This window comes from Scophthalmus maximus, chromosome 4 (genome assembly GCF_022379125.1).
Source record: "Scophthalmus maximus strain ysfricsl-2021 chromosome 4, ASM2237912v1, whole genome shotgun sequence".
Taxonomy (NCBI): domain Eukaryota; kingdom Metazoa; phylum Chordata; class Actinopteri; order Pleuronectiformes; family Scophthalmidae; genus Scophthalmus; species Scophthalmus maximus.
The window spans coordinates 7612501-7634933 of NC_061518.1; the positions used below are offsets into that span (position 1 = coordinate 7612501).

The 22433-nt window shown below is 43.4% G+C and overlaps 2 protein-coding genes and 1 long non-coding RNA gene across 5 annotated transcripts in view; 2 read left to right on the top strand and 1 right to left on the bottom strand.

Moving 5' to 3' along the window:
• The window catches only part of cdkl5 (cyclin-dependent kinase-like 5), a 33923-nt gene extending 20685 nt beyond the window's left edge, over window positions 1-13238 (top strand). Inside the window, exons 11-21 of one of the 3 annotated variants that reach the window (XM_035628220.2) lie at window positions 339-419; window positions 561-736; window positions 1403-2256; window positions 2837-3177; window positions 4324-4425; window positions 4750-4867; window positions 5828-5963; window positions 6723-6828; window positions 7709-7870; window positions 8798-9064; window positions 9441-13238. In XM_035628220.2, the coding sequence (XP_035484113.1) occupies window positions 339-419; window positions 561-736; window positions 1403-2256; window positions 2837-3177; window positions 4324-4425; window positions 4750-4867; window positions 5828-5963; window positions 6723-6828; window positions 7709-7870; window positions 8798-9064; window positions 9441-9848 (2751 nt within the window). In that variant the 3' untranslated portion in view covers window positions 9849-13238. The remainder of the gene's footprint in view (window positions 1-338; window positions 420-560; window positions 737-1402; window positions 2257-2836; window positions 3178-4323; window positions 4426-4749; window positions 4868-5827; window positions 5964-6722; window positions 6829-7708; window positions 7871-8797; window positions 9065-9440) is intronic. The other 2 variants (XM_035628223.2, XM_035628225.2) reach the window with 2 other exon arrangements.
• Window positions 13239-13287: 49 nt separating this feature from the next.
• On the bottom strand, window positions 13288-22133 carry rs1a (retinoschisin 1a). Its single transcript, XM_035628244.2, has 9 exons — window positions 22040-22133; window positions 21090-21377; window positions 19320-19405; window positions 18948-18973; window positions 18525-18651; window positions 15913-16054; window positions 14937-15132; window positions 14472-14620; window positions 13288-13469 (listed from the first exon to the last, which is right to left on the bottom strand). The coding sequence occupies exons 1-9, from the start codon at window positions 22096-22098 to the stop codon at window positions 13463-13465; spliced, it is 1080 nt and encodes a 359-aa protein (XP_035484137.2). The 5' UTR covers window positions 22099-22133; the 3' UTR covers window positions 13288-13462.
• Window positions 20313-21433, top strand: LOC118302239. Its single transcript, XR_004790489.2, has 2 exons — window positions 20313-20437; window positions 21164-21433. It is a non-coding gene; the product is annotated as an uncharacterized LOC118302239 (long non-coding RNA).
• Window positions 22134-22433: the final 300 nt, after the last annotated feature.

Genomic DNA, 22433 nt, shown 5'->3' on the forward strand with positions numbered 1-22433 from the left:
CTCTCGGCAGTGTTCCCAGCACCATGACTGAGTGGATTGCTGTGACTCATGAGATAGGTGGTTGGTGTTCAGTTTAGAGAAAAAGTCCCAGAAGGCCTAACTTTGTGTGTGTATGTGTGTGTGTGTGTGTGTGTGTGTGTGTGTGTGTGTGTGTGTGTGTGTGTGTGTGTGTGTGTGTGTGTGTGTGTGTGTGTGTGTGATTTCTGTAAGATCTGAACTGTGTACTGTTTCCTAATAATAATCCCAATAGTAAATTTCGTTGCGCAAAAAAATTCAGGTTGGATATGAATTTGACGGATGTGTGTGTGTGTGTGTGTGTGTGTGTGTGTGTGTGTCAGTTTCCCTCGGTTACTCATCCTCAGACTCTGGAGAGAAGGTACCAAGGCATCTTGAGTGGTCTGATGTTGGATCTGATGAAGGTAAAATACAAAGATGCACGGAGACTCTAACTCAAACCAACCTACCCACATATGTTCCTGTTAAACTTTGTCAATTATTAACATACATATATGGGGGAAAAAAGAGAAACAAGCCAATCACACAGGTCTTTTTCTCTTCAGAACCTGCTGCTGCTAAACCCGACTGAGCGCTTTCTGACGGAGCAGAGTTTGAACCATCCTGCCTTCCAGCCTCTGAGGCAGGCGGAGAGAGAGAGGCCTCCACCTGCCTCTCCCAACCCACCGCGGTCCTCCAAGAGGAAAACACACCATCACGGGGAAAACACCGTTCCTACAAGGTTAGACTGCACTCCTTTATTTTAAATTCATGTCACGGCGGTGATCGTACAGTGACCATCAACGCGCAGCCGCAAGGGTTCTTACGAGAATTGGAGAATATGAGCACATTCGACGCCTTCTCATTCCATTGCACTGCTTACCCGTGGTTTTTAGAATTGATTTTTAAAATTGTATTACTTATTCTTGAATCGCTGGCCTTGTGCTGCCTCACCTTGCCTCTCATGCCTTATTTCCCTGCGCGTACCCAGGGCAAGACTTGAGACAGAGGGTGGTACTGTAGGGCTTTCACTGTGAGGGCTCCACAACTGTGGAGCAACCTCCCTTTGTCAATCAGAGGAGTCACCTTTGTCTTTTAAAACTTGTAAAATGGCTTTCAATAAGATGTTTGTTTGTTGGTTGGTTTGCTGCTTATTCACGTGTCTATTCCTAAGGATTTTATCCATTTTCTCCTGCATTAGCTTCAACTTAAATAATTATGTATTTTCTGTCTGTGAAGCACTGTATGAATCAATTTTTTTGAAAAGGGCTGTATATGGTTCATTATATATAATGTGTGTTTCATTATATATAATGTGTGAAAAATGGTTATAATCATTGCTTCTTAACAAAAGCACCTATTGTATTGATGACCCCTCCTGTATGCGTCCGTCCCGCTGCCCCTCCAGGAGTCACAGTAAGAGCACAAGCCGTCGCTCCAACAGTAAAGAGTGTTCCAGCCTCCCTCGCCATGGGGACCTCCATCACCTCGGCAATGAGAGTTTCCTGAATGGTAACAAACCGGCCCCGTCCAGTTTAAGTCCTACACTCCACCCCAAGAGCCAGTACATGTCCCAGACCCTCAATCGCTCCGCCTCATCCAGCAAAGACCTGGCTAACAACAACCTGCCGCACCTCCTCAGTCCCAAAGAACCCAAAGGCAAGACAGAGTTTGATTTCAGCTTGGGACCCTCCCCAAAGCTGCCAGACCAGGGCCACGGGGCAAAGTATGGCCACAGCAAACCCAGCTCCTCTCGCTCTCAGCAGCAGCAGCAGCAGCAGCAGCAGCAGCAGCAGCAGCCGCCCGGCCGCCACACCTTCCTGGAAGGCAAGACCAACACACTGCAGTCCGGAGCGGAAAAACAACATGGCCGACATTCCCACAGTATGGCCGACTCTGCCCACGGGTCCATGTCCTCCTCTTCTAAGAGCTCCGCCTCCTATCTCAGCCTGTCCAAGAGCCACAGCGCACTGAGTGATGCCAAATCCGTCGGGAACCTCAGCGACGGTCGACTCCACCCAGATGACCCAAACTCCAACACAGCAGCGGGAGTGGGACCCGGTGCCCGCTTCTTCCCTGCCAGCTGTTTAGACCTCAACGCCCCTTCGGGTCCCCAGGGGCCGCCTGGCAGCCCCTCTGCCCGACACAGTGACCGATCGGGCCACAGCCCGGCCTCTCGTAGCAGCGGCAATGTCCGCATGGAGAGCAGCACACTGGACTCTTCCTCCAGACACAAATCCAGACATAAACCTTTAACACCGGGTAAGAGTTCAGTTTCTATGATCTCAACTTCATTGTCCTCTGATTGTGACTAAAGAGTCTCTTAATGGAACAAAAATATCATGGACAAGTTAAAAACACTGATTAGTAAAGTTTGTCCAGCACAAATAATAAATGACTCAACATATTAAAGAAGTAAGTACAGACATAGCAAAACAGTAGTGATGGGAAAAATCTCTGTTTGTAGCTTGCAAACATGAATTTAAAAAATACTGTTCATGATAAACATAGTACTGAATTACCTCTATCACAGACTATGGCTGACATGAGACTTTAAAATATGAGAAGTTAAATATGTTTCCATATATTTCATTTATTAGTTTATCAGATATGAAAGGACTGTAGCATATCATATTATCAGTTTCTCTTGATACAGTCAATACAGAAGCAGATGCAGAATAAATCTGGCATTGTTGATAAATTGTTTCATCAATATACAGAAAATTTATTTCCAATTTCCGGCTTCCAGTTTGTCTAATGTGAGGATTTTCTATTTTATTCTTTCTAATAAATTGAATATTACCCCCCAAAAAATAGATTTTTCCTCTCCTCTCTTCTCCAGAGGATGTCGGCGCACCGGAGCTCTTAGACCCTGGAGGAGCAGGGATGCCCTCCACTCACACTCTGCCTTCCCCGCACGAGTCTTATCATTACGGCCTGGGCTACACCTCGCCCTTCTCCTCCCAGCAACGGCCTCATCGCCACTCCATGTACGTGAGGAGGGAGCGCCACCGACCCCACGGCGTCGAGGGTGGGATGGCGGGCTTGCCGCCGCCAGGGCAGGTGATACCAACACGAACCAGCAGCCTGCAGATACTCTCCCCCCAGCTGCAGCACCGGACCGCCCTCACCGGACACTCCGTGAGCTCCTCAAGGGAGGACTGCACCGATGACATGACGAGGGTTAGTGGCAGACAGTGCTGTGAGTCTGGTGACAGTTAAAGGAAACATCCACCCTAAAATACTGACACGAACACTATAAAAAAGTCCACCACATCTTTGGTGTTGTACTGTAGTTTTCTTATTCCCAGGGTTAAAAGGCCAAATGTAGATTACACAGACTAATTCCAGCAGATGCTGGGAATATATATATATATATTTTTTTTGTTATAAATGAGTTAAATCAATAATTAAAAAGCGAGGCTGCTCATCCTTAAAAAGCACATGGACTCTGGCACTCCGTGTTTATAGCTTCAGTAATTAAATTACCTCAAGGGATTTTTTTTCAAGAAGGATTATATTTTTAGACAAAAAATCTTTAAATTAAATAAAATAGGGTATCTCCACCAGAATGAAACAACTTGTCATTGTAGAAAGGGTTTTGAACAACATTTAGTCCTTAATGTATAAGAGATCCAATTTACTTATTTTGGTTTATATCTCAGTTCATTTTTAACATTCAATTATCCTTGTCATGGCACCGACCTGGACTTTTTACCCAAGAAAAACATTATTAGTAATTATTAGATTTCTTGCTTTCATATTTGTTTAAAGTCATTCACATTTTTTCTGTCTGACACAAGTAAGACTGGTCAAAACACATTTGATAAAAGACAAACTATAACTATAATACTCACACTAAGACATAATCATATTCAAGGAAGACATTTGTGTAGCTCAGGAGCCGTCGCCACAGAGGTAAAAAGTAAAAATATAACCGACCAATCTATAAAGATCTAATTATAAGTGATGGAGCCACGAACAAGAAAAAAGCAAGAAATGATAAAGATAATGCAGCCACAACATTTTAGTTGGTTTTGGAAAAACGTTTGATTGCTCCAGTAACACTATCACTGCCTCTAGTTTTTATTCACATCTGAGTTCAACAATTTTTCTTGGAATTGAAAATGATTGTGGGAAAAATGTAGGAACATATTGGACACATTTTTTTTTCTTTACTATATGCATTGAAGTGTGTGCGTGTGCGTGTGCGTGTGTGCGTGTGCGAGTGTGGGTATTAGACGAGGTGGTGGGTGTGTGCAGGGACTGTCAGTGTATCACGTTGCCATTGCCACCGCTTCATGCTGCGCCTGTCCGTCTTCTCAACAGAGTGAGCTGTCCCCTAAAGACATGAGCCACCCCTGTGCCCCCATCAAAGACTCTGCGCGGGACAACGCTGCTGCTTTTCACACGCAGCGCTCTAAAAACGAGGTCCGACCCCCTGACTCCTCCCGCCCCTCCAAACACAGACAGTGGCTCTTCTGACCGCTGGTGTCCATAGCCTCTTCTGTTTCCTCTCAGGCCAACAGCTTCACTGCACGTTGTCGCTGGTGTAAATGTAATCTCACCGAAAAAGCTGTGGGATTTGTCCCGAATGTCTCTGCGGTGTGAGCCAGTAGAGAATGTGACAGCTAATGATAACTGATGATTAAATGGGACTATCGATCACAGAGACACTGAGGAGGCTCGTGTGGTCTTGTGTCCGTGTGTGTGTCTGTGGGTTTATGCGTTTGCATGTCTGCATGGTGTGTGCAGTGTGTCCCTCAGGTCGGCATGTACCACGACCCCCACGGCGAGGATGGAGGTTCCTCCAAGGAGAACCGCATGATCTTCACTGAGTCCATGCCGAGGAGAGTCGGCAGCTTCTACCGGGGTAAGAAACAGGAATCTGCAAAGAGTGGGTCTCGCGCGTCACCACACACAACATCCAGAAATAAAGCGTTAGCTGCATTCCGACATGCGCTGTCGTCCAGACATTTCCCTGAAATTTTCCGGGGGCATCCCCGTCTGCCGCCTGCATGCTGGGAAATCTCCTGGTGGTGTGAACGCATCTGACTCGAACAGGCTCCCGCTGCGTTCGGCAAATGTGAACGGCAAACTCCAGAAAATGACCGCACCTAGTGTTCCGGATTCTTTTACAGAGTTCATGTCTGAAAACAGCTAGTTTGGCAAAGTAGGGCTCACGATTAAGCAGTTATCTGATAAACGCTGAACAAGGTTTAAGGTTTTAGAGAACACTACATATGAAGATCAATATGTAGTCATACTTTATGGCTCTTGGACAGGCTGAGATAATGTACCAAAGTATATGACAAATAAAACGTTGACCTTGTGATGGTGCTGTGAGGAAAAGTCAAATTATTACAACAACAAAAAAGAAAGATTCAAACGGAGAAAAACTGACAATATTGTAGGATTCATCATGAAAGGAATAAAAACTAATAAATACAGTCCAGCACAAATGTTTCATGGTTAATTCATCTTTTTTTATATGAGGTTGTAACTTTTTTTTTTTTTTTTTGGTGTATTTTTCATCCAAAAAAAGTCAAATTATTACAACAACAAAAAAGAAAGATTCTAACGGAGAAAAACTGACTATATTGTACTACAGAGCTGCTCGGCGTAAAACAGTTTGACACAGTTTGGAGTTTCAGACAGATCAATGGTAAATGTCAGGTTTTCCCAACTAGCAATTTTGCATTGTGTTTAATAATTATACAGGGGGGACAGATATCAGCCGGAGTTTCAGCCTAGATAGACAATGCAGACATGATGAATTATAGGAAATGTGGTTGGAGAAAAATGACTATATTTGACTATATTCTCTCCTCAGTCCCTTCCCCACGACCAGACAACTCCTCCTCTTTCCATGACGCCATTGGGCAGAGTCGTGGGCCGGTCTTACCCATCGTACCCGGAGACCCTGTTGCCATGGCCAACCACTCAAAACGCCAGACGGCTTTTGACTGGTGAGAGGGTTTTTTTTTTCTGTTTTTCACTATATTTTATTTGCAAACTTGCATGTCGTTTTTTTGTTGCTTCACAGTTACTTCAGGCAACATCGGATCAAAGTTATACCGAGGGAACTATTTTGATTTCAGCTGTCAAGTGTCCACAGCCTCTAGTTGTACCATTTGACAGCTTGTCACACGTTACTACACATTTCTATACTGTTACAAAACACACTGCTTTGGCTGTGTAGACATCGGCAGTCATCGGCAGTCGACGCTGAAGCATGAATCCAAATTAAACTTTAGGCACACCGTCAAACCATCTCACATATTTTCCTCACTCTCACGCAAATGTCACGACACGAATTAAGATCCTTTTCATTTTTCTAGATTAGTTTGTGGTGCTGCGTCAAACACGTTTCCGTCTCTGAGTTGCCAAACACATTGTCGTGTTTGAGGCACTGACATTTAATTAAGAGGGAAAACTCTGCATATTTTGACAGTGTTGTGAGAGAGGAAAAAAAGTCAAAGTTTGCGTTCTATTCTTATTGATAAGCTGAAGCACTGAGGCTAAGAGTGCACATCTCACATTAAGTGAATCACTCTGATATTTCGGACGATATCCGTAATTTTCTTGTAATAATCCTTGTTGTGCTCCAAAGGGAAAAATTGACACTCCTCCATTGAGCTGCTCGTGTTATTTTGTGACTGTTCAATCCTGAGCTTCTATTTGCAAAAAGGATTCATATGAACGATTTTTCCACGTTTGCCATGCAGGTCCGCCGCAGAGGCGATGGTTATGAACCCCCCAGAGCCCGTCAAGGAGAAGGGAAAACAAGGCTTCTTCAGAGCCATTAAAAAGAAAAAGAAGAAGACACAAATAGTAAGATTATTCAAGTCTTCACCTGTCATGTCATCTAGCACATGTAAAAAATAATTACTTTGATTCCATGTTCTTTTTTTTCGCCTTGTCCATGATATTTTTATGTTTTATTATGAGTACAGTTAAACATTTTAACCACACTTTCAGTAAAATGGCAAAAGTCACATTTACGTTTTATAAAAAAAACCAATTCATCGATTCAAATAATTGGCAGATTAATTGATAATAGAAAAAAAGTTGCATGCTATTTGAACCATTGTTTGCCATTTAACTTTCCATCAATACGCCAACTTTTGCGTCTCAGCCAAGTGTAAATACTTTTTAGTAATATTTTGCAACTTATTTTTCAAATTTTCTGCATATTGACTCTATATTTTTATGTTCAAACCATAAATGACATTAGAAATGATGAATCAAAAAACCACACTTTTGCAATTAAGGGTTATTATACAAACATTTTGGAACCACTTTCGGATTTACCTCCATAGCACAGTGCTTTAGATAATCATGATTTCATGCTTGTTTTCAACCGGTCTGATCATCCAACAGCTCTTCTTTTGCACTGTTGGACTTATATTGACCTGTCAACTACTTTGGACAGCAGAATGTTTTTATAGATATGTTATTATAGATATAAAGGCTGAAAGACATTTCAGAAATAAGGCACAAGTTGAAATAAAACACAATAATTCTTTAGGTGCTAATTGCTCCCTGTTTACCTTAACAGTCAAATACTCATGCTTTTACTGATTTATCTTCTCCATTATCTATTGTTTAGTGGGGTTTTCCTGTTTTATGGATGAGGATGTGCAGTTGTTATTCTGTCTGCTGTCAGAGACTTGGTGTTGAGCGTTGTGGCTGTGCGTCTTCTGCTCCACAGACGGACATGGAGGACGGGAGGAACCCCAGCATAAAGAAAAGTCTTTTCCCCCTCTTTAGCTCTAAGAATAGCTTAAAGCACAACTCAGCTGTCAAAGTCCTACCTGTAGTCGCCTCACCCATGGTACAACACCAGCCTCCCGCGCCCTACCCTGCCTCACCAGTAATCTAACCTCAACACTACAGCTGCATGCGAACTCACACACTGCACTCACCAGAACGACCTGCTTTGAAATCCTGAAACACTTCCCCGGGGTTGAAAGGATTTCAAATATGTTTGGAGGCTAATACGGCACGCAGCCTCTGCATCCATTTTGTCTTGTTGTAATGTCTGTGTCCGATGCAGTCGCCTTGCACATCCACATTGCGTCGCAAGACATTTATTTCATGCTGCGGTGTGTTCGCTGTTTGTGAGGTCAACGCATCCGCACGTCGAGACTCATCCTTTTCAACTTTTCAAATGAATCATTGTTCATGTTGAACACCTCAAACGCGAACCAACACGCGCCCAAACTCACACGCTACACATTCTTAGCCACTGAGGAAGGAATGCATCATTTTTCTGGGGCAAAGTGCTTCTTCGCTCACTTGCTGAGATTCAGCTGAGAAGGTGGAGACGACTCTTGAAGTTAGAGCCTGGTTAGCTTAGGAAAAAAAGGGAATCAACAGTCCAGAAGCAGATATAAAGCCCTTCTTGTCATCTAACTGATCACCGAACCTACATTTGAATCAGTTATTTATTAAAAATCAGATATTTGCCAGTATTAGTTTCTCAAAAGTGAGTTTTTGCTGCTGTTCTTTATTCAAAATTGAATCTACTCTAATTTTTCAGCTGTTAATTGGACAAAACAGTTCTTTTGAATATGTCATCTACTGCCCTACTGTTTATTATAGTTTTTCAAAACACATCCAGACACAAGACTCTGTACAAAGTCATCACCAATCACCATCGCCACCTCCTTGTGCTTCGAGGGCTGCATGAGGAACTTCACCGGGATTTGAGATGTGATTTGAGTGAGATGCCATGTGTTGATATTTAGGATAACTAATCATGTTCCTGTTTTTTTTATTTTTTAATCTGAAATGTCAGGTCATTGGCATCGGACAGGAACACCTGTCGCTGCAGAGGAGCTCCAAGTCCTCCTCTCACCACGGCAGCCGGCGGAAAAACCGCGAGCGCTCCCGAGACAGGGACCGGGAACGAGAACAGAGCCGCGACCGCGACAGGGACCGAGAGAGGGAGAGAGAACGAGAGAGGGAGAGGGAGAGGGAGAGAGAGAGAGAAAGAGAAAGAGGGAGGGAGAGGGAGAGAGTCAGCGACTGGCCACCAGAAAAACCAGTGGACTCACACTCTCAGGTACGTACATGATGGAGACGCTGGTTTGGATTTGTCTGAGGATCACGGCCCAAAATGACCGTATCATAATTTCATTCTCTTTCTGACCAAAACATGCATTTTATGGGTAAATTATTTGTAGATGAGGCCGCATAAAGTCGTTCTACAGCTAACACTTCAAGTCCCATGCCCAGATTCTGAGATCATTTAGTTATTTCAATGATTTGAAACTTTCGCCCAATGTTCTCCATGTTACTTTGCACAGAAGGGTTATAGTCCTTGCAGGCAGATAGATTCAGAATTTAAAAAAATTAAAAAACTTTCACACACATTATCAGAAATGAAAATAGTTGCAAAAGACCTGTTGGGATCACAACAATGATTTCTCTCCTACCAGAGCCAACCACTCAAGTCACTCCGCAGGCTCCTTCACCTCTCCCCCTCCTCCTCCAATCAAGGACAGCCTCCTCCCGCTCCTCCTCCAGACCTGCGCTTCCAAGCCCCCCTCTCCAACCCGCCTCAGCCCTCCGCCAAAGCGGGCTACTCTGAGGGTCGAGGGCATCCTGAGAGCAGGGGGCACTCCGGGGTGAGCAGCACCTCCCAGGCCAAGAGCCGCAAGCCCAGCTACCCCCTCCCCGGACAGATCGAGTCCAGCTGGCACGTGTCTGCTTTACAGCGGGCAGAGGGCGCTCAGTTCACCCCAGAGCAGCTGGGCATCAAACCGGGCCAGAACGGACCCACATTCACTCGAGCCGCCCGCAGCAGGATGCCGAACCTCAACGACCTGAAGGAGACTGCGCTTTAAAAACCCCCCCGTACCACACCATCTCCCACATGGCTCCGTCCTGAGAGCATGGGCCCCAATGCAGACGTCGTGGTACTGTGGTAAAAGTTTACATGAAAGCCTATTTCACTGGATCAATTCCTCGCTCAGAAACTATAGTTGTCTGTTGATAACGTCTCTGAGCCCCACGAAGACGAGACGCTGACAGGCCGAACGCAAACGCCGGTAACAGTGACGCTTAGGAGACAGGAAAGGGGCCCAGTCCATCTCGGGATGCCAGCACTGCATCAGCTGTGCGTTATTGTCTCTGGACTCGACAAGGTTAGAACATTAGAATAAGATGATCTTCCCTGTCAAGGAGACGCAGCCCGTGTGGCCGCTTTGCTGCCATCTTGTGCTCACACGACGCTACTACAACACATCTGACGGCCGCTGTCACACGGTGGTGGCCAATGAACTCGATCTCCGTTTTTCAAGCTACGATATTTGATAAGAACAAGACAAAACAAAACAAAAAAAAGATTTATATCGACATTATTTATTAAATATTTATTTGTTTTCAATTCAAGGATATAAGCTATAAATGACACAGTATGTAGGCTATATGGGAATATTATAAGGTATTATAGAATTCAATGTGTAATTGCAAGAGCTTTAGTTTCGACACAAAGAAATGCATAGATATTTATGTGTTGATGATACAATATGTCACGAGGAATATTTAACACTGGTGAATGTCTTTTTTTTTTGTTCAATTTGATATGTTATTAATAGTTTTTCATATTATATTATGTTATTTTTAACCTTTTTTTTTCGTTTTTCCTTTTTCATCAAAATGTAAAGAATTATTGATAAATACTTTTTTTCCCAAAGTGGAAAAAACATCACATCTAGTACAAATCTGCCCATCACCCTCATGACATCCGTTTTGTGACAAGTCGGGCTATTTGTCATCAGGGGTTGGTAGCAGAAGAGCCGGGGTGAGACTGTTAGACTCTGTACTCTAACATACTGTCATTTTCAGTTCACTCTATGTCCCACTCTCGGTGTCATCATTTCAAAATGAGCTCTTCGTTTTCAGTCTTTTGGTTCTTCTGTCAGTGAAAACAGTTTTCCAGCTCCGTGCTGCCATGTTGGTTTTGTCTACGGCCTTAGCAGCAAGTTATCACCACATATGCCCGGTGAAGACTTAAACCTCTAATACAACATTTCAAGTGTTTCAAGATAGTAGGAGGGTACACTGCAAAAAAAAAATTAAAAAGCATACCTCACCTACAACCTTTTTGATTTTTACGGGTAAGTCTGGTTTTATTCTATACTTTTTTTTTTTTATTGTGACAAATTCCATTGAACGTGAAACCAACACCGAATCCGGCCACAAACAAATATTGTCTGCAGTGTAGCTTATCGCTCTGTGCCACAGACATCACATCACTGGGTATATTTTGAGTCACCACTTCGCTACCGTAAATACCCAGCGGGGGCACAAAGTCAGTGGCTGAAAATAGAGCCCAACAAATACTGTATTTAAAGTTTGCAAAAAAAAAAAAAAGAATCTTCAGGCTGGGGAAGTGGTGGCAGCGGTGGAAAAAGTACTCCGATCCTTTAAGTAAAAGTACAAATACAACAACCCATGATAGTACTCCTTGATAGATATGAAAATATGACATTTTAAATTCTAAGTTTGACTAAAATATTGTTATCAGGTAAATGTACTAGTTGTAAAAGTAAACGTAATTGTTCTGCAGAAGGAAAAAAATACTTTTTTGTGACTGATATTACCTTATATGTGAAAATGATCTGATTATTAATGCCCCTTCATAATGTCAAATATGCCTTTGGTCAAGTTAATCACTAATCTGAGGGGCAACGTGATGATTAATGAAGCAAAAATTAAGAGGAAAAAGTTCCGCAACACAAATTTTATATTAATCTTTTGAGATATAGAAATAGAGTTGTACGTGTTTTTGGCCTGAATCAGTCGTTCAAATGAAAATGTTCTGTGAAGTGTAGAGGGTAAATCTTCCTTTAGTAGAATACAGAACTATTAACTCCTGCTGTCAAATAAAAGGAAGTAGAGTAGAAGTACAATATGTCAAATGTAAATACTGAGGTAAAGTAACTCAAAAATGTAAATAAGCACCGTAGTTGAATGAATGTACTTATACACCGCTGGTTGGTTTTTGGTCTTTATATTTGTTGACAATTAGAAAGACATGAAATAACACCAGACTTATCCACTAATGTTTGTTCTGTGCGTATTTTCTTTGTGCAATTTAAAAGCTTGTGTTCTCAAAGTTTTTTGTAAAATGCCTTTTGTAAATCTGAATTTGGTTTTGCATTACAACTTTTCTTTTTAACATCAATAATCATGATCAGGGAGGATTTTACTTAACTCGATTGTTCATAGAAACATTTACTTGTTGTCTACTGACCTGTGGATGATTTAAGAAAAACAAAAAAAAACACTTTTGGTGGCCTGGGCAAAGTTTACAGCTTGATTTTTCTTCCAATCTCACCCTAACCCTTCGTTTCCTTCTTCCACCTCTGTGGTTTGAAAGCATAAAAGCAACGTAGAGATGCTTTTACATCACAGAAGGAGGGAACCAAGGGAGGACGGGCGAGTGGGTGCGTCTGTGCAAAACTCAAAACATCTGTGGATAAAAGCGAGCATTGGGTTCGGAGAATGTCATGTTCTGTTCCTCATCTGTTGAAGGGATGACAATATACAAGCAAAAAAAAAAAAAAAAGAAGAAGAAGAGAAGAAACCAATTGACTACATGGCTGATTGACAGCAATAACAATCAGAAGGAGACTCGGGGCTGATGCAGATTGACACCGGCCAAATCAGTGGCTGGTTAGAACGGAGCACAGTGAAGGACCTGAGGATTAAAGCAGGAGAAAGTGTCTACACGTATAGTATCAAAACGTCGCTCTGCAATACATTCTTTTTTTTTAAAAATTTCAATTTGTCCCTGAACACGACCCCCGGACAGGTTAAACTGCCCCATGCTGTGTATCGTGGAAAATCCTGATTGCCATTGATTGTACAATGACTGCTGCCATGGGTTTGTGTCATTGATGGCACGGAGGGATGACAGAGCTTGCCTTGCCAGTGACCCGAAGCCTTACATTAGCTCACTGACTCAACACTTGAGATGGGAATGGAGGCTTCAACCCCCAGCAGGTCACATTCATACACCGAGAACTGAGACAAGAGAAAGACAATTCTTTTTGTTCACAAACATGAATGTGTATCGTACAGTAAAATATCCTTTTTTGTTTTTTTTCCTTTCCGCAGTTTCCCCACTTCTTACAGGGTGTAAATAGAAATAATAGAGTGTATCTATACTGACAATTCTACTTTAAAAATGATAGGGTCTCATAATAAAAAGCCAACTGTACATTTTGGACCGGCTCAGGTTTGTTTTGTGGCAGAGGCGGGACACGGACGCAGACGTGAGACAGGTATTCATTTAATCAAGGAAACAGTTTAAAAGATACAATAGAGAACACAAATGTATCCCCAAAGCACCATGGGAAATTCAGTTGAATATGTCAACAAAACAAAGTCAGGACCACAAATACAAAACCACATGTGAATATTGATGAACTTCACATCCCTTGATCTTCATTTAGCACCTGGGAATTTGAGGCAAAAAAAGTGTGTTTACGAACAGCAAAGAGAAAACAGGAAGTGAAAACCACACGGATATTTAAAGAAAAGGTGTAATATTATTGCAAAATTTTCTTGCTATCAACAAATCCAATGAAAAGACCAAAATAAACAACAAAAACAGTCGAAATATTTAAAAAAGGAGGAAAAAAAAGACCAAATAATTTTTCTAAAGCAGCTGGTGACATCACTCAAACAGGAGTTAATGGGACATTTGTTGGGGATTATTTTCAGATGCAGATCAACACACATTAGTGTTTGGAGCAGCAGGACAGTGTGTGAGTGAGTGACTCAAAATAAACAACTGGGCCATAGTTAACATAACATCCAGGGCTTATATAATAAAGATGAGAATTAAGGATCAACTAGGATCAATCCGTTGTTGGTTTGGGCCTTTTTCGTGGGCTTTGTCGATGGCAAGAAATTCACAGGAACGCCAGGAAAATATGGAGGAGGGACTGAGTGCGAGGTGCAGAACTGTAAACTCCCGGTTTACCGTGAAATATGAGGAGAATCGGACAGAAATGCAGTGACGTGTCACAGACGCTCGTCCCGAGACCTGTGGATACAACCTCCATAGCAACGCTGCCTCCTCCCTCTCCGTGCCTAATTATTGCTTTGAATTTATGCCATTTCATTGAAAACGGAACAATCTACTGAGAACTCACCGAATTAAAGCCCCCCAGCGAGCGACTGGTTGGACAAAGACAATACAGAGTGGAGTGAATGAAAGCTCATTGAGCATATCAAACAGATGTTTTAATTGCAATCGCACAAAGTCAGAGTGTTGCGGTCGTATTTTAAAAAAAGGTTTGAAACGGAATCAATTTGTCTCGATTTGTGGTTTTCTACATGTAGCTGGACGGGGGCCAAAGCTATGGATATAACAAGCTTTGACGTTGGGGCTTTAGGTACAGTGGAAGTTTTTTGGGACAAGGCCTTGGGGGACGGCGGGAGGAGAGGCTCACATGCATTTGTTCATGCAGAGCAGCAGCTCCAGGCGCAGAGCGATGCGTGTGTGCCATCCGAGGGGGAGGATGCGAATGTAGCGCGCCACGATGGGCGGCCGCAACAGGTTCTGCACAGACGAGGAGCGGTCAGAGTTTCCGTAAAACACCTGGGGAGAGAGAGAAAGACGGGATCAGGATGTGGTTGACCTGCGTCAACTAACTGAATGTACTCCTTGTCATGTAGAGCTCAGATTTCAGATCAAATTGAACACCGCAATTTGAAGAACTTGTAAAAGTTGAATATCTGATAGCAGTGTCATTGCTATCAGGCCGATCAGTGGGATGCTTTAAGCAGCTTAACCTGATGTAGAACCCACACGTCGTCCCTCTAAGTTCTGTCAGAGTGGGACCAGTGGTGTCCAGGATGTTTCCCCACCCACTCCTCATATAGTGTTTTGGTTTTTTTGTCAAAGTTCCACTGACCCTGTTGTTTCCGGTCTGGTCTTTGTAGTAGATCCAGTTGAGCGTCTCTTCCGTGCGGTACTGGACGCTGTACTTGGTGATCCACTCGTCAGCGTCACAGCGGCCCTGAGAGAGGATCCCCGACACCACCATCACCTCCCGCAGGTCGATCTGCAGCCACTGATTAGTGTCCTGGAACTTGGAGAGCCAGGCACACCTGCAGGACACACACACATACACACACACACACACACACACCCACTGACTGACTGTAACACTGGCACCACTTTACCACTAATGAATAAATTCAGTCAGCAAGTGCAATACGAGGACCCTGAAACTAAAGCAGACGAAAAAAGATCAATAATCTGACCGAGCCTCTTATGCTCATCTTGTGTTTCACTTCTTTTAATTCTCATCATTATTACTCTCTTCTTTTTTCTTAAATAAATATAAACATTAAATGCAGTATAAAATATAAGTGTCTCTTTCTGGGGGGGTGTATTCAATTTTCTCCCTTCGTGTTGATAGAATAAAAAATCTTGGATGTAGATTCAATTCCCAGGCTTCTTATACAACGCAAATCCATTTGTGGTTTCATAACTATAATCATACATGAATACATGACTTTCAATACTGTACGTAACACCCGGAGTGTCAGCTGTTTCATTTAGTCTTTCTATTTTCGTATTTAAGCCGCAGCATATTGGCGTGATAACCTTACCAAATGCATGTTACATAATGAGAAATTTTCTTTGAGCGTGCGTTCTCTGATGCTGTTCCTAACAGATGGAAAGTGCCAAGACATTTTTTTTTATATATATATAAGGGTCTTTCCCTGTGACAGAACAGAAATCCTCTTGCAGAAGCAACATATTGTGAATTAAATATGAAAACAAACGGGTATTTCTTAGAGATTAAAAATGCACGTTGATATAAAAAAAAAGTCAGTGTCCTGTGAATGTAAATAAAAGTCTATGTGTTGGCCTGCACCTACCCGAAGGCCTGGGTGTTGAGCCGGGCCTTGCTTGGGAGCCATGAGGAGAACCAGCCGGTGTACTGGTCCTGGTTGGAGCAGGTGATCTGGTCCGGACCCACCGATCCGGCCTCAAAGCCCAGGGGCTTGTGGTACGGACATTCTGCCAAGGGGATCGGAGGGATTCATTTAATTCGCTTTTGTTATTTCAGTTAAATCGGCTTGAACTTAGTGACCTCCTGGCTGCACAGATTTCCAGGGGTCACCACCCCGAGAGGAGGGGAAAACAAACACGTCTGTTTTCACAGCTAAAGCAGTCAAACACGGAAAGTGGCGAGCGAACGATCATCACTAAGCCCCTCCGGATTCTTAATGCCCTGATCTCTCTCTCCGTGTCCCTTCCGCTCTCTTCATCCTCACCTCTGCCAGCTCCCATCCCCACATCCTCCCGCTCCCAAAGCTCCCAACCGTTAGCAGGCCCAGTGTGACCTATATCCCGTCCTAAAAGCCTGCAGTTTAATGCTCCACAGTGAGAGATCAGTGGTGTCCATTAGGGCGGCAGGTGGACAGATGGCCGTGTTCTCCTCTCCACAGCTTTAGCTCCATGTTGCTCTCATGTTGTGACCCGTCAATCTGCCCTCCCGCTTCCATTAAAACAAACAGGAACACGTCCCTTTGTTGCCGTTATGAATTCACTGAACACATTCATGAATGGGAGAGTGTTGTTTTTTTCATGAACGTTTTTTCCCCTGGAGTTTCAAAAAAAAAAAAAAGAGTCAGCTGTCAAAACTGTAGTACAAGTAGCCCGCTGCGCTCTTTGTTTACTACTGTCTTAAGCCTCTCTGGCACAGGGTCCTATCCTGTCTAATCCCAGTATTACAACGCATACAGCAGCGTCGGCGTGAGTCAGTCAGCAGATATTGTAAGTGTTTACATGACAGTGATGCGAGTGACTCCGTCGTCCTCCCTGATGTATATCCCAACTAAAGTGAAAACACACTCAGGAGGCTGAATTCATGAGAAAGGCCTCAAGGTGAGACACAGGGTGAACTGAGTCCTGTCTGCTGAGGCACGGGAAAGTCATCACTCTTTCATCACCAGGCCGGTGTGTTGGTAATTGCTGGTTTAGTGCGATTGTGCGATGTAGGCACAGTCTGTTACGAGACCTGTAATCTGAGCATCATGCTCGGAGATAATGACTATCTGCGGGACCTTCTTTCTCCTCTCCGTCTCCTGTTGCCATGTGATTTGTGGCTCGCGCTGATTCACCGAGGGGAATCAAGTTCACTGTGCAGTACATCACTTCACTGCCTTCTTCTTCTTCTTCTTCTTCTCTTCCAGACTGACAGGATTACAGGGTGATCTGTACTGTAAACCTCAGGCTAAACGAGAGCACGTTTTTCAAGTCACAGATTTGGTGTGAAGTTAAACCCCGGGTCCTTACAGTGATCGCATGAAATTAAGATTTACAGTACATCTGCCGATGAACAAGGCGCGATTGATTTAACGCTCTAAACAAGCCACTAATGGACGTGATGACGGTGAGATCACTCTGCCAGCTGCTGTTTCCGATATTCAAAAAAATGAACTTGTATTTTCGACCAAGTGTGTAGGTTTTGATTCGCTTCTGGATGTTTGAGAATTTTTTCATTTTACCCGCTGCGTGTATCCCATGATTGTCCGAAACCCCTCTATAGTGTGCGTTTCACAGATGAATGGCTGGATGGATTTTCAATGATTGTGCTAGTAAATGTACAGAAGGGGATTGTGCAGCCTTGACGGAGGCACGTCTCTTTCTTTCCATGGCTCCATCTGCATCGCCTTGCCCGAGGATGTCCAGTGGAGCGTGACCTCCCTGTGGCGTCAAATCTGGAGTCGAATGCACTCATGCATCACTCGTGCATGTACATATACATACAGAGATTCTCCCCCGTCTCCCCGTCTTTGTCCCTGTCTAACACACTTTAAAACTGTCCATCCATCTGCATTGTGGAGCTTAAAGGATTTATCGATAACTGATTAGTCAACTGACAGGAATTTAGCTGGCAAATATTTTGATAGTCATTTTTTTTTTTTTTCTAAATCATTTGACAAGAAAATGATGGTTTCAGTCTCTAAAATGTGAGGATTTGCTGTTTTTACTTATTGTGGTCTCATATTATGGTACATGGACCTCTGTGGGATTTTAATGAATGAAACAATTCATTAATTAATTAATAGCTGATTATTTATAATAAAAAATGATCAGTTGCAGACCTGCTTTGCGGTACACTAAATTTCAGGCAGATTTAACAAGTCAATGCAACAATTAATTATTGTCCTTCTCGTCCTCGCCATCTGATCTAATGCTGCCATCACAATTTACTCCTTGTTATGAGCTCTGTTGTTAATCAAATAGTACAATTTGTACTCATCAGAAGTGGCTTAAGTCAAAGAGTGGCCTCATTTGAAATTAGAGGAAAAAAAGTTATTTCCTTCACCTAAGGAAACAAGACATCAGTTTGAGACTAAAGTGCAATAAATGAAAACATACACAATGTGTGTATTTTAAATATGGTCACCGGAACAAAATAAAAGGCTGATTGCGTGTGTGTGTGTTTTTTCAGAGAGATGGTGTATTTGATGGTTATTACCTGGCATGCAGTCGACTCCTCGCACAATGGAAGAGCCAGACCCAATGGAAGAAAACTCAGTCGGGGTTTCTCCTCCTTCACAGTCACATTTGCAAGACCTGCTGGTCCATGCCTCGGACACACCCGCCTCAAACACACACACACACACACACACACACACACACACACACACACACACACACACACACACACAGAAACAACATTTAATAGATGCAATCCAAAATAAGATCTTTAGAAAATAAGTAAGCAAATACCAATATTTAAAAAAGAAAAACATGATTTCATTTATTTTGGTTCCTTTTACAAATCATTTGAAATGGACAAACGACGGTTGAACGGAGATTTCTAAGTTCATTCTGAAAATGGCCGATCTAAAAGCAAAATCCCCTCTGACATTTCTCTGTTGTTGAGGCTTCTTCTTACCTCCTGAGCATAAATGCTGCCAATCACTGTACAAGCAGATGGACAGAAAATAAAACAAGGTCCAGGGAGCCAGTGAAGCACAGAAGAGGGGAAAAGACATTATTAGCATGAGTAGTCATCCATTCTTGCAAACAAAGAAAAAAAACACACACAGACATTCAGAATCACGTCAAGCGTCACCAAACAAAAACATGGCTACGGAGAGAAACCCCCAAAGGAGTCGAGGACTAGTTGGACATTTGAGATCAGAGTTTCAGAGGTTTTCTGACATTAGCAGCTTCAAAGTCCAAGTTTGTGAAATACACAAGCACAGATTATGGTTCCATAACCCAACCGCAGCGCAAGGACCAGCGTGTGGAGAGAAGGTCGTACCGTTAGCACCCAGAAGAAGCAGGGTCATCAGCAGGAAACGCCGCACGTTGAGAGCCATCTTCCAACCAGACGAGACCGACCGCAGACTGAACAGCCAAACCAGAAGTGATAGAGAGGCTGGATTACATTAATCCACAGGACACTAATGGCCTTACCTAATGCCTTCCTTCTCTGGCAAAGCCCCTCCTGCAGCTGTTCATCCACCAGCATCCACACCACCACCACCACATTCTGGAAATCACTGCACACCCATGTGGGTCAAGTCACAAAATCCTGTGGGGGGGGGGGGGGGGGAAACAAAACCATCACTGTGGTCTGTGTGTGTGTGTGTGTGTGTGTGTGTGTGTGTGCGTGTGTGTGCGTGAATGCGACAGAAGATGGGTTAGAGGGTGGCGATGGCTGATGCTGGGCCGTGTGATCCATGCGATCAACTAGAAGGTCAACGTTTGGGTGAATGTGTGGCTCTCCTTTTCTGTTTGCTAGCATAATATAATCATGTTAATTATGATAAATAGATAGAATATACTGTAAAAAAAAAGTAATGTTATTTATGATAGATAGATAGATATTCATTCAATGGCTAACATTACTACATTGTTTGTTGGTATAGCAAACATCAAGGCGTTTCCAGGCAATTAACGATTAAAACGTGCGGATTTCAAAAGAAAAGAGGTTGTGTATTTAATTGTTTCAGATTAAGTATTAAAAAATGTTCGATCATGAATTCAACTATAAAAACCATCAGACAGAAACTGTAGAAGCGGAGGCTGACTGGTGTCCGGGCTCTAAAACCAGGTGGGTGAAACTAATGAAGTCCACCTGAGCAAAGCTGTTTTCAATCTGGGTTCATTAAAAGCTCCTCCTCATCCCTCCCGTGTGTCCTGCTCTCACGTACCAGACGCCCGGTATAAAACAGACGCTACGAGTACCGCTTCTTCTCCTTGTGTTTTTCACGGAAGCTACGCAGCAACAAAAAAAAACAAAAAAAACAACAGAAAATGAAGGCTCCTGTCCGAGCGACGCGCAGGACTCGTCCACAAACAAAGAAGAGGACTCGGGCCCACGCGTCTCTCGTCTACAGAGCTCACAAAGAGGTCAGAGGGCAACAGCGGCAACTCGTACAGTGTTCGGGAATTAACCAAAAATTATTCAAAATTAAAAATATTATACATTACAGTAGAAAAAGTTTCTCTTTCAGTGGACGGGTGACTACGGAAGAGTATTAGTGCCAGGCATGAGACGAAAGTGAGAGGAGGAAGATTTTTTTGAATCTTAAATGTCGAGAATAAAGTTGGAATATTATATCGAGAATAAATTTTAAAATTGTGACCCAGGAAGCACTTTTTTTTTTTTTACGCAGCACCAAACCACCGGATGTTGATGTTTTGCTAGCCAGTTTGCTAGGCTAACGCTAGCTGCCAACCGAGGTTGTAAAGTAGCGATATCATTATTATTATTATTGACGGGCTGAGTCTGGAAGAAACGACGCGGGACACCGGGGGTTTTGCACGTGAACGTCAACGTGTGTCCCGACACGATGACGTTCAATTGCAAAACGAGCGCTGATGAATTTTTGAGAGGCGTGCCGTTAGCGTAGCTTTGCTAACGTTGGTCAAACGTGGATGTGCGACAGCTGAACTGGAACCACAACACGGTCGCTCAGGGATATTTCGACTTTATTATTGACATTTCAACTTTTATCTTGAAATGTAAAATGTTAAAAGTCTTCCACCTCATTTTTTTTTTCTTCTTCTAACGCCTGGCACTAACACTCTTCCGTAGGTAACCGTCCTTTGGAAAGGGTCCACTCCAACCCTCCTGTGACCTCTCCTCTCCTCTTGCAGGTCCGTCCAGTCGGGACGAGGAGTCCAGACTTCCTGGCCACTCGGACCACTTTTCCCGGGCCCGTCCTGCTCAGGCTGGTGAGCTCCGAGGCTTCCCGGCTGTCGAGGAGCAACAGGCTGGGGGTCGTCTCCCTGCAGGAGGTCAATGCCGCCATCGCACTCGTGCAGCGGAGGATTGGCACGAGAGCCGCAGCATGAAGAGTTGGGACTTGAGCTGAGCAAAATGTTACACAAATTTAATCTTTTATTAAAGAGTTCTTAATTTTTTAATCCGCCTTCGTGGTGTTTTTAATGTAGGATTAATACTCTTCTCTATAGCAGTAGATCAGTGGAAGGTTATTGTGTTGAGATATTTGAGTCGTGCAGTTTTTAAATGTAAAGCGTGTGAGAGGTGAATAAGAAACTGGATTTGAAAGAATTGTTTGATTTGAAAGAATTGTTTCATGCAAACTTCTGATGAGGTTCATGCTGGAATTACTTCTGGTTGCCTTTCTCTGATTTGGTGCACTAAAAAATGTTAAGGTTTACCAGCTCTTGGCTTACACTTTCCAGTAGACTATATTTTTTTTTTTCTGGATAGTTATTTTTAGACTGTTGGAAATTATGAGCTTTTGCTCCCAGGTCAAATCTAGTCTATTTATTCAATTTTTTGAGCTGGCACATTCAACAGTAGAGTGGAGCAGGAGTCCAGACACGATGGTACAAACCCTCACCTTTTTTTTGCTCCGTATTAGTTTTGCTCATCTCCTTTTGTAAGAAATGTGTTTTCTATCAGTTTAATTTTAAATCGATTACATTAGCACTTTGCCAGGGTTAGGGTTTGACAAAAATAAGTTTTGGACAAAGTGAGCGAACTTGAGTCATTGTATCAGTTACCTGGGAAACCTTTCTGTCGTAAGTTGCTCCTCCTCCTCCTCTGTGCGCCTACAGCTCATCCTCCTCCTCCTCCACCTTCTCCTCCTCCTCCTTCTCCTCCTCCTCCTCCTCTTCCTCCTCCTCTGTGCGCTGTCAGCTGCTCTTCCTCCTCCTCCTCCTCCTCTGTGCGCTGTCAGCTCCTCCTCCTTCGCCTCATCCTCCTCCTCCTCCTCCTCCTCCTTCTCCTCCTCCTCCTCCTCTTCCTCCTCCTCTGTGCGCTGTCAGCTGCTCTTCCTCCTCCTCTTCCTCTTCCTCCTCCTCCTCCTCCTCCTCTGTGCGCTGTCAGCTCCTCCTCCTTCGCCTCATCCTGCTCCTCCTCCTCCTCCTTCTCCTCCTCCTCCTCCTGCTCCTCCTC

Coding starts and splice junctions, on each gene's coding strand:
- rs1a (XM_035628244.2), bottom strand. CDS start 22,098: ATGAGCTGTAGGCGCACAGAGGAGGAGGAGGAGCAACTTACGACAGAA. Junction 18,652..18,947: donor GCAGCATTTATGCTCAGGAG/GTAAGAAGAAGC, acceptor TGTGTGTTTGAG/GCGGGTGTGTCCGAGGCATG. Junction 15,133..15,912: donor CTCAACACCCAGGCCTTCGG/GTAGGTGCAGGC, acceptor TGTGTCCTGCAG/GTGTGCCTGGCTCTCCAAGT.